General features: G+C 44.4%; 1 protein-coding gene across 21 annotated transcripts in view; it reads right to left on the bottom strand.

Annotated features, from left to right (window-relative positions):
• Positions 1–2,650: 2,650 nt before the first annotated feature.
• The window catches only part of eif4g3a (eukaryotic translation initiation factor 4 gamma, 3a), a 51,043-nt gene continuing 42,406 nt past the window's right edge, over positions 2,651–11,287 (bottom strand). For all 21 annotated transcript variants that reach the window (XM_061833130.1, XM_061833131.1, XM_061833132.1 and 18 more), the window contains 12 exons: positions 10,183–10,273; positions 9,712–9,835; positions 8,775–9,022; positions 8,571–8,683; positions 7,654–7,826; positions 6,724–6,849; positions 6,570–6,651; positions 5,830–5,928; positions 5,597–5,743; positions 5,097–5,178; positions 4,866–5,012; positions 2,651–3,508 (listed from right to left, as the gene is read on the bottom strand). In XM_061833130.1, coding sequence (XP_061689114.1) covers positions 3,327–3,508; positions 4,866–5,012; positions 5,097–5,178; positions 5,597–5,743; positions 5,830–5,928; positions 6,570–6,651; positions 6,724–6,849; positions 7,654–7,826; positions 8,571–8,683; positions 8,775–9,022; positions 9,712–9,835; positions 10,183–10,273 — 1,614 coding nt within the window. In that variant the 3' untranslated portion in view covers positions 2,651–3,326. The remainder of the gene's footprint in view (positions 3,509–4,865; positions 5,013–5,096; positions 5,179–5,596; positions 5,744–5,829; positions 5,929–6,569; positions 6,652–6,723; positions 6,850–7,653; positions 7,827–8,570; positions 8,684–8,774; positions 9,023–9,711; positions 9,836–10,182; positions 10,274–11,287) is intronic.

The raw sequence follows: 11,287 nt of genomic DNA, 5'->3' as shown, positions 1-11,287 counted from the left end.
CGCTCGACCGCCATCAACGTCCTCCTTTGTTTTAATTGAAAGCCCCCAGCTCGACTTTGCGCTCTCTCACGCTATTACGGCTGAACCGAGTTTAGACGAAAAACAATCAAAATTACAGTTTTAGTCGATAGTCTTGCCGGAATATTTGCTCGTGTACAAAAAGTGACATTTTCCAAGCGTGTCAAGAAAAGCGACCCTTTTATTTACCGTGACCAACCAATTAAGACGAAGGCGGACTACAAATATGGTGGCGTCAGAAGAGGTCGTCTGCGGCTAAGGCTCATGGGAGTTGTTGTCCGGTAAACTGAAAGCCGTTTTCACAAAACGCCAGTGCTCTCGTTTCTTTGTCTTGTATGCTTCTTTTAATCCCGTGAGACCAACTTTCGTGACACTAAAGACGCAAAACTATATCGTTCGACACAAGGGTTGGGCAAACTTGGAAGTGTGCATGTGGCATTTACAATACAGTATTTATTTGAGCAAGAAATACCCTCATTTGAAATTTATCTGTAATCGACAAATTACTGAATCAAATAAATATTTTTCAATTATCTACTAATATGTAGGGATACAATAAATCAATTTAACAATAATAAAGTGTCTAAAAATGAGCAAATACATAAACTTTTCAATTCTAGCTAACCATTTTAACCATATTTGACATTTTATTTGATTTTAACCAATTTTGACGGAAAATGGCTAAATTCATGCAACAAATATTCCCGGCCTGTCGATCATGTAATTTCTTAAAGAACGGATACAAGTCCGAAGACCATTATCTGGCCTACCCTTGCATCACACAACAAATCAAAGCTTTAAAAATGCACCCAGTTGAAGAAAGAGTTGTTGAAGGAAGGCAGTTGTAGTCACCGTGTTTTCCGCACTATAAGGCGCCCTTTCAACGGTTAGCCTATTTTAAATTTTTATTCCATATATAAGGCACACCGCATTATGATGCGCAGAGAATGGACGCGGCAGTCGATGCTGGGGTTGCGTTATGCATCCATTAGATGGGTGCCGCACTAAAGGCTCACTATCGATCCATACGTAAGCCGCACCGTAATATAAGGCGCACCGTCGGCTTTTGAGAAAATTAAAGGCTCTTGGGTGTGTTTTATAGTGCCGAAAATCCGGCGAATGTGACGATTACAACACGGTCAAAGGCAACAGAGATGAAGATTCAATCTCCAACTAACTTCCCAGTCACCGATCAATTTTAGTATGTGTTACAATTGGCAAAATCTGCATCAACGCGCTCCCGCATAAACACACGCACACAAAATCCAGACAACTTCGTTGAAAACACGGCAGAATATTTCCTGGTAACAAATTTCTTTGCTCACGAAAGCGTCACACGAGTCAGATTCATTCAAAGCCAATCACTTATCACTTATCACATCAGGATTTAAATGATGTGCTCCAATTAACCTTCCTGATTGTTTTGAGTTTGGGGGGGACCCCTAAAATACAGTGAAGCCTACTATGAATAATTTAAACAGTTGGAAAGTTTAATTTAATGTCCCCCTAAAAGATTAATTTCATTTTCTTTATACTTTTACGAAAATGAACGCCAACAGCTCCATGGCAAAAAGATGAATTCACCGAATGTACATTCCTACCAGGACAGTTTTTAATCCCCCTCTGAGCATGTAGACACCCCCCGCCCCCAAAAAGTTATACTGACCTGTTATTGCCTATGAAGGCCACAAGATGGCGGCAAATAACTACTTCTGTCTGAATGAAGCTCCTCAACTAACTACAGTTTTGTGCAGCAAACATTCCATCAAATGTGCAAAAGCGAGACTCTTTTTACTTGACAGAGCATCCCCCCTTCCACCCTTCAACAATCGAGCTGCAAATAGCGAATGGACCTTTCCGACCTGTCAACCGCTCGTACAAGAATAGCCAATCAGATAGCCGCATTGTCTTGACACGCCCACACACAATGCTGTATGTCAGTAGCGTGCGCTTGGAAAAGTTCATATTACGAAGCGCAACTGGGCTCCATTATGATGAATACACCCACTCACTTGGAAAGACTACAATGATATTACCGGTGATCTTTCCAAGTAAAAAAAGTACTCTCCCTGCTTTACACGCGCAGTACGATTCCAATATTTTATCCTCTTGGATTTCAACATGAAGTTTGTGAGGCGTCAAACTTTTTTTGTATCGATCGCCAACGTTTCGCTTTAACTCTGACATTGCTTCCTGCTCTGTCCAAAATCTTATTTCCGTGTACATATCCTTGCGTGAAATAGTCGAGACCTCTTTGTAGAACTCTTGGACAAGTCTGACGCATTTGGCAAAAAACATACCCCAATATTATCTGGAATACACGATAGAGAATCGACTTCAAACATGTTCTGTTCAGCCGCCATTTTGAAAGCTTGTGGGACATGGCAAATGTAGCTAAGGGGGGGCGGAGCTTAAGGTCGCCATCGGAAAGGTCCGTTGCTAACGAGCAGGGTTTGATGACACCTTTTTTACACCACGATACAATTTGGTATCTGTTCAGGCAGGTTCAAGACAATATGACGGGAGAATAATCGTAAAAACAGGCCCCGATAATAGGAAATGTGTAGTTCGACAGCTCATGTAGACATGTGCGTTCAATTTCGAGAACACAGACACGTAAGAGAATCACCTCAAGGGTTTCAAATACTTTTTCTCCATTTTTAATGTATTTACAAGCTTTCAATGGGCTGTGTAGGGCTTGAAGTATTACAAGCATTTTTTGTCACGAGTACCTTTCCTTGCTCTATCAAGTCCTTTTTGCCGTTTCTGCATCCACCTTGTTTTTGTCAGCGGTCGTCAGTTTTCCGTCGCTCCTTGAACGCGACACACTGACACGAGCAACAAAAGCAGAGGGCGAGGGAGACTTTTTGAATTATTTTGACCACAAAACTCGCTTCCCTTTCACCCCCAAAACAATTTTGTGCTACCCTGTTCTAAACAGTGTAGTATCCAGATGGGCCGTTCTATTCTTTTGTCAAAATTATTGTTTTGTTATCATTACTTTTTAATTACATTATTTATTGGGTTCTTGCTTCCTTATTTGCAGTCCTTAAAAAAATAATAAATTAAAGAGTCCAGAACCTATGCTTTTTTTTTAAGTCTCTTCTGAAAAAGTAACAAAAAAGTCAAGTTAAAATTTAAAACAAAAATATTTTCTATGTATAATACATGGATTTAGTGCTTCTGCCATTGGAATCCAAACTGAAAATGGCGGCATGATTCCGAACTGTACCGCAGGAGGAGGAATTCCAGCGAACGTCAACGGGTCGCTCGTGTTCAACATTTTGTCGAGTGAGGCCACGAGGGTCTCAATTGTCCTCGGACTCCTCCTCGGCCTCCCTCAGCCACGTGAAAAAGGGGGTCACCGACTCGAGGGCCACGTCTTTGCCCTCCTGCTCCGCGGGGTCTTTGCTGGTCTCCCATTTGTTGAACGCCTCCTCCGAGATGACGTCCTCGTCGTAGAGGCAGTCGAAGAACATGCGCAGGAGGTCTGGCGGACAAGGACAACTGTCAAGATTACCGTCATTTGCGGCCTATAAGCCGCGACTTTTTTCACACGCTTTCAACTCTGCGGCTTATACGGCGATGGGCATAATTTGTAAATTTTTTTTCTAACGGCTGCAAGGGGGCACTTAGCGGAAAAGGGAAGAGTGGGACAGGTGGAATATATGTGCCAAGGAAGTGACTTTTACCGGTATGTTTTATTTTATCCGCCCCTGGAAGTGCTGTGCTACCGTGTTGCTGCTGTTACTGCCGCGTCTCAGTGATTTAGATGTTTTTTCTTTTAACCGGCCCTGTTAGTGCTGTGCTACCGTGTTGCTACTGTGTAAGCTGCCGCGGCTGTTTTTTTTTTTTTTTTTTTTTTTTTTAAGCTGGTATGTTGTTTTTGTTTTAACAGCCCTGTTCGTGCTATGTTAAGCTAACTCTAAGGTATTAAAACTTTTAAAACTCTCACTGTTACTGTTACTCTGTGTCTTTCTTTCTAAATACAGTATCTCATGTTTCAATGTGTGCTCTTGCGGCTTTTACACAGCTGCGACATATGTATGTACCAAGTGGTATTTCCTTTACAAATGTACTCGGTGGGGCTTATAATCGGGCACGCTCTGTAGGCCGGAAATTACAGTATTTTTCTTATCGGGATCATGAAAGATGTTTGCCGTCATCGACTGTCTACCCCGGAGTTCACCATTCACAAATAGTTCTACAGTGGTGCTTTGGCTTACAATTTTAATTTGTTACGTGATGATGCTTTGAATTCAAATCAGTTCATGGCCACCTTTTGGACTTACTAATTACAGCTTCTGTGGATGCATGCACATTGTAGCTACAGCCCTCCAGAGCCTTCCGCGGAAGGAGGCCTCCATTAGTGTAGCCCCGAGGAGCTGCACAGAGACTGACGGCAGTGCTACGACCAAACCCAAAACGGAACCATCGACAAGGTGAATGGCAACCATGGCACAATGAATGGGAGAAAGTTGATCCAACATAATGTGCCTGCTGGGTAATAAGGCGCAAGCTAGAGAGATAGCAGCAGATCCAAGGCAGCGAGGGTTTAGGCCACCGACAGGCGCAAAAGCAGTTCGTGGTCATGGAAGGGCTTAAACTAGTATCTCGAGACCCCACAGGACTTGGAAAGTCACATTTTTTGAGGTGGGACTTGGTGTGAAAAGTTGGGAGAACCAAAAATGTTAAGAGCTGGTTTGTGTATACTCTGCTTTAAAAGGCATTTATGTACTTACTGCAAAGATGACGGAAGTGAAGGTATATTACCAAGCGCTAACAGAAGCCAAAATAAGCTGCCAGGCGGGTACTCGCAGCATCTTAAGTAACTGAGGAGCACTTACTGGGAGGCTGATCGAGGGAGACTATCAGCTTCTGAAGTGCATAAAGTGCTTGCAGCTGTCGCTCAGTGTCTAAGTTAAGGTACTTGAGTAATACAGGCAGTCTCTTCTGGATGATGGCCGTGTCTACTCGACTGTTGCTGCCAATATCTGCGGAGGAAGAAAGGACGAAAGAGGAGTGACTACCGGCAAAAAAAAAAAAAAAAAAAAAGGAAGATGAAAGTCAGGGCTTACCTTTCACCGCCGCCTTGCACACAGCCGTCATCAACGCCCTCAGGAAGGGCGACGAGCTCATCTGAGGTTCATCCAGGTTTGCCTGGGAGGGCGCATAGCAGAAAGCACAAATGAGTTTGCCTTCTTAAACACAAAATATCAGTAATGTATCTCATTACTGTCAATCAGCGATTCCCAACCACTGTGCAACGGAAAATTACTTTGAGAGGTGCGAAATTTCACCTCATTTGTCCGAAAATCCAACAGAGACGAAGACACCCCAAAAATCAGCGATTGCGTCAATTTGCGAATGCCAAACAATGATGATGATGCAGGGGTACGTACGACCACATTTTATTCCCATCGAAAGAGGGATGACAGCCTCAAAATGCATTCCAAATTTATGGAATGTTCACACATTTAATCCCCTGGAAATCAGTCCAAAATAAAAGCAGACGCAAGAAAATTGAAATGCCAGCTGGGACGCTTCGGTTCAGAACTCAGTGAAGACCCCTCCGTACCTCCACCCAGTCAAAGATTTGTTCGTCGCTGGCCATGTCCTCCAGCAGGAGCTTCTCCAACTGCTGGCTCAGCTCCTCGGGGGACAGGGTCTTTTTCGACTGACCTACTCTGGGGTCCGTAGCGTCTGACAGGATAAACTCCAGCTTCTGCGCAAGAGAGGTCAGCGGCAATGAAGCAGAGACAAATAAGTGAAGTGCAGCTACGGGACGGCCAGAGAAGCAGACAAGGGCACCTGTTGTGAAATAAAGGTGTGGACATCCTTTCCTTCTGGCAGGAAGTCAGACCAGCTGAGGCCTGCTTCCCTCCACATAGAACCCACAGCTCTATGGCTCTGAGGAGACAGTCGGTGTGCATAATTCATCAATCAATTTCAAATCAAAGAGGAAATATGCTGCTGTCATAAAAACGCGGGATGAACAATTGGATTCAGTGAAATGCAGCAAAAAAAATAGACACGGTGTCCAAATTAGTTGCTCAACCCTCTCTATGAACAAATAAGACTATTTATGTCACATCAGGAATAGAAAGTTTCTTTCGGCTTGTCCCTTTCGGGGTCGCCACAGCGTGTCATCTCAGATGAACGCACATATGTTTTGGCACAATTTTTACGCCGGATGCCCTTCCTGACGCAACCCTTCTCAGGGAGTGGAGTAAAAGAGGTATAAATATTAAGTATTTCGGTTTCTTAGCTCCAAAAACAGCCACATTAGCGTCAATGCAGTCTCGTCTCACGGTGGGAATGCGAGTGTGAATAGTTGTTTGGCTGCATGTTTGCGCTGCAACCAATTTAAGGGATTTCTCTTGGCTCAGACTCATCTGCCACTATTGAAAAAGGATCTACGGCTGTAATCTGGAAACAGAATCTTGTCATGACACCACCCACATCTGCAATATCGGCGTTTGAAACTATTATCCTTTTCCCATATGCAGTCTGGCAAGTATGTGAAGAAAACAAATGAAAATTTTGCTTACCATTTGCTTGCATAGTATGTGTAGTATTTCAGATATTAGAATTCCTGCTCTTCCCACAGCGAGCAAAGGTTTGCTTAATTCACTGTGGACACACAAAAAGTATTGTCCAAACCGTTGTGTTCAACGACGTTGCATTGAATCTAGCAGACGGTACCCGAATAGCTCCCTCATAGAGAAGCCGCCGTCCTTAAGCACGGGGCTTAGCAGCTGGGCCAGGTACAGCCAGATATGAGGAATGTCGATGGCCATGTCATCTGCTTGCTCCAGGATGTCCTGAAACCTGAAAGCACAAAGCAAGCGCCATTGAGTGTCCCAGTAATATTGTTGTTAAAAAAAAAAACGTATCCTTGGTCCCATTTTTCAAAATTAGGATTAATCATCTTCTTATCAAGTCATTTGTAAATAAAGTGAGGTACACACAATACCATCATTGGGCAACCAAACAATTTTAATTTGCAAAATGAAGAAGCGTTGCACATGAGTGTCATGTACATATGCGGAGACTGAGTCGCTCAGGGCCGTGACGCAATGTAAATATTGGAATTTGCTAGATGCAATGTTTATAATAAAATGTGAAATGATGGCCTACGGGAAGCGTCAAAAGGAAATGCTAGCTTGGTCGGTGAAGTAGTGGGTAGCAGAAGGGTAGGTAGCTGGAGTCCCTAAGGGTGGGGGGCAGGTACGTGGGAGGGAGGGAGTGAGGAAGGAAGGAAGGAAGGAAGGAAGGAAGAAAGAAGCTCCTGTATTTGGGTAGATGAGCCACTAGGTAAGTTGGTCAATATTATATAATATTATTTACTGCAATTTAAGCAATTTTCATTTTTGTCAGCTCACATTTTGCCATGAGATTTCTGTTGCGGAGGACTGGATTCTAAATCAGCGGTGGAACAAAATCTGTGTGTGTGTGTGTGTGTGTGAGATGTTCTGTTTTGAGATTATGGGCGCACACCTCATACAGTACAACAAAAGCAATGAGGTGTGGCGTCTTTTGCAGATAAAAAATCTTTTAAGATTTGCAAAATGCAAATTTGTGTAACAGGCCTCAGGCTGTACAGTGTGCATGAGTGTGGGGGCACGGCCTGACCCTTTGTAAAACTGGTCTTTTGGCAGGACTTCCTGCTGGACCAGCTGGAAGAAGAGCAGGCCCATGTGGTCCCGTGTGATCTGACTGCGCTCCAGCGTCGACTCCGCGCCGACACGCACGAAGATGTGCAGCCCGGAGGCCAGCCCCAGCTCGCCCACACATAGGACAGCCTCCTGCGGGGAGAGGAAGACAACGTCGGTCAGGTCAAGGGACTACTTTAAGGATCTATTCAATACTGTGAACACGACCACTTATTCCATAGCTCTGTAATTAAATTCTGTAATAAAAAAAAAAACATAAATAAATGAAGTGAAATGAAATAGGCAGCACTGGTTAGAGCATCCGCCTCAGAGTTCAGAGGACCAGGGTTCACATCCCGACCCCGCCTGTGTGGCTTTGGGATGTTGTCCTTGTGCTTGTGTGGGTTTTCTCCTCCCACATTGCAAATACATGCATTCATTGAGGATTGGCTTGCCCACAGGAGTGAATGTGTGTGCGAATGGTCCTTTCTTTCGATGTGCCCTGCAATTGCCTCGCAACTACCGTAATTCCCAGCCTACAGAGTGAACCTCGTTATAAGCCTCGGTACACAGAAGAGTTTAATGCTAGCGCAGCACATTTTAGCAAAAATTAGCACACGCAGATTAAACACTGTCTGTGTACTGAGACTTATAACCAGGTGTGCTAACGCTAGCGCCGCATCACCACATAAAGTGCAGGGTTGGAAGCATGTGAAAAAAGTCGCAGCTTGTAGGCCGGAAATTACGGGAGTTCTGGGTCTACTCAGCCTCCAGCCCGAATATAGCTGGCATAGGCACCCGCGACCCTTGTGAGAATAAGCGTGATCACCTTGTTGTGAAAAATGGACCATGAAAGATGGTGATGAAAAGAATATGAGTATATGAGAATATCAGTACCTTATAATCGTTAATGTGGAGGAACTCATCTATGATGGACTTGGACTTCCTCTCCGTGTCCTCCTCAGACAGGACCATCCTCTCTGGCGTTGGTGCCACTGGCTCCGTTTTAACTGTCACGGTATCGTAACACCAGTGTCAATCAGAGGTGGTCTGGTGTCTGTTACTTTGTGCAATTGTCCTTATCTGACGCGTCTCCCTTACCAGGCTCTCTCGTCCTGCTGCGCTCCGGTTCTCGTCCCGGCTTGTCCTCTGTGACGCTCGGTCTGCTGGGGGGCTGAGCTACTTCGCTCTCCCGTTCTTTCCGCGGCTCCTCCAGGGCTTGGCTGTCTCGCACATCCTTACAACTGTCACCCCTGTTGAAAGAAGCGGGCCTCTGCGACGACGACAGCGATGGCGTCGTGTGGACCTGTGGTTTCTCACTACGCTCCCGGACTGTGCTGCTACGAGTGCTGGTAATGCACAGAAAACATGACTAACTTGGAATTCAAGCAGATGAACCTCAGGATTGTGAATTATTATTTAATGGCAACATAAAATATGCACGTGAGGGGCTGACGATATTTTTGTCTACACTTCTGGAAGTATGGCTTTAAAAACTAGGGCCTGGCCTTGTGAGTGAGTTGACTGTTGTTCCGGTGCCTGGATGTCAGTTGTGGCAATTCCAGCTCGTGCACAGTCTTCCGCTACATGTTTCTTTCTTTTGGTACTGTTCAATAAAGCAATTGAAAGCTGTTTTGGAAAATCTGACAGAATAAGTAAGGAAGCTATTTTGTCTTTGTGGGTTTTTATTCCGGGGAAGAATCTTTGTATCACAAGAGGAACTTGCAATTAGCTCGTACTTCTCCTCGTCTCTGAAGAACAAGAAGAACGCAGCGTTAAAACTAATGTGGGAGGAAGATGAGGAGAGAAAGACCTATTCACATATTTATCTTGTCCTTGAGAGAAAAGGGAGGCCAATAGGGCCTCCTCCTTAGAGGCTTACTTCTTTTACAGAAGTTCCAAGTATTCTGAAATCCGTTTATAAGACAGAAGTCAGCAATGACTAATTTCTCTGTCTCAAGTGACGTTATTGATAACATCTCCCCATACCAGTACAGACATGTACCGACTTGTGTATGTGATTCAATTGTTTTCTCACCTTCCGGGAGTCCTCCTAGAGTCCAAGTCCGCATTTTGTGGAGGAGTCAATGAGGCCTGTTGAGATGAGGGTGTCGACTGCAAAGCCGAGTAGTGGTTCAGGCTGCTCCCGCCCCGTGATAGATCTGAACCAGGGGGTGAAAAAACATCAGCAGGTGATGAGGAAAGTTAAACTATAAGCAATGTCGTAAGCTACCATATTTTCCGCATTAAAAGGCGCACCTAAGAGCCTTTAATTTTCTCAAAAACCGACGGTGTGCCTTATAATCAGGTGCGCCTTATACATGGATCAATATTGAGCCTTTTGCGGAGCCCATCTAATGGATGCATAACGTAACCCCGGCCTTTACTGTTGAGTATTTTCTATGCGCCTTATAATGCGGAAAATATGGTAGTTATCACGTTGTTAAATCAAGAAAAATATCCAGAGAGGGAGGTGAAGATCTTGGAAATTGAAGTGTAGGGATCAGACCTGAGTCGCTGGCCTTGGCTCCACCACTGCTGCCCTTCACCCACGTGACTTGAGCCCGCGGGCCAAGCTGGATCTTCTCGTCCATCTGAGGCTGCAGAGAGGGAGAGAGGGAGAGAGAGACGGAGAGAGGGGAGGGAGAGAGAGAGAGGGGGGGGGGGAGAGAAGAAAAATTACATTATTTCGTCAGACTTCATTTCACAAGTCCATTGATTTAGTCAAGTTGAATTCTTCATGTTCGAAGTCTTAAATTCTGCAGTGGCAGATTTCAATTTAATGCCTGCATTCGAGTTTTCAAATATGATGTTTTCATCTGTCATCAGAGGCAGAAGAATTGAAAAATTGGGATGCATAGTGTTGGCGCACTGGTCTTTATGATCTGCACATTAACGCTGCATTGAAGATGGCAGATATTCGATATGCAATGGATTTTTCAACAAACAAAAAAATGTGTTACTTAAAACATGGATCTTAAATCTATAATTGTATAAAGTCTGAATGAACATGACACATTTACAACACCATGTCGCCTATAAATCCAGTATCATACAAGGACTGAGACACGGATTCAGTATCGAGTGTATCCAGCAGGAGGACCCCTGGAAATATCTGAAATGTGTCCCACGTGTTCCCTGCATTCAGCAGGGAGAGGCAGAGATGCTGGGGATCAGACTAGGATGGGGACAAAGACAATTGTAATCCACAGAACTCAGGACAAATGTGGCAGCGACTCAAAGTGATACAAGTGAGACAAACTTGACCCAATATATCTTAAGTGTGAATCAATTAGCACCAAAGAAGTATCACCACGACCGCCCGCAGCGGCTGTCAAGACTTCACAAAGTACTCCGGGACAGTCGGACCGCAGAACGGTGTCATCGGCGAGATTCCGACAAACACTGAAGCCCCGTTTATTGCTGTGGACACACTCGTGGTTTGGCCTAGTAGTAGTAATTATCATGTAATAACCTAAGGAGGGAGTGTGGGAAAAGGATATTTGAGAGGTTGTTGGTTCTGCTCATTGACTGCATGCCTACAATTTTGAAGGCAGACTCACCACGCTTTGCATTTTCAGCTACATTCATGTACATATTTATATATTTACACA

The sequence above is a fragment of the Syngnathoides biaculeatus genome, chromosome 10, assembly GCF_019802595.1.
Source record: "Syngnathoides biaculeatus isolate LvHL_M chromosome 10, ASM1980259v1, whole genome shotgun sequence".
Lineage (NCBI taxonomy): Eukaryota > Metazoa > Chordata > Actinopteri > Syngnathiformes > Syngnathidae > Syngnathoides > Syngnathoides biaculeatus.
This window is presented reverse-complemented; position numbering and strand designations above follow the sequence as displayed.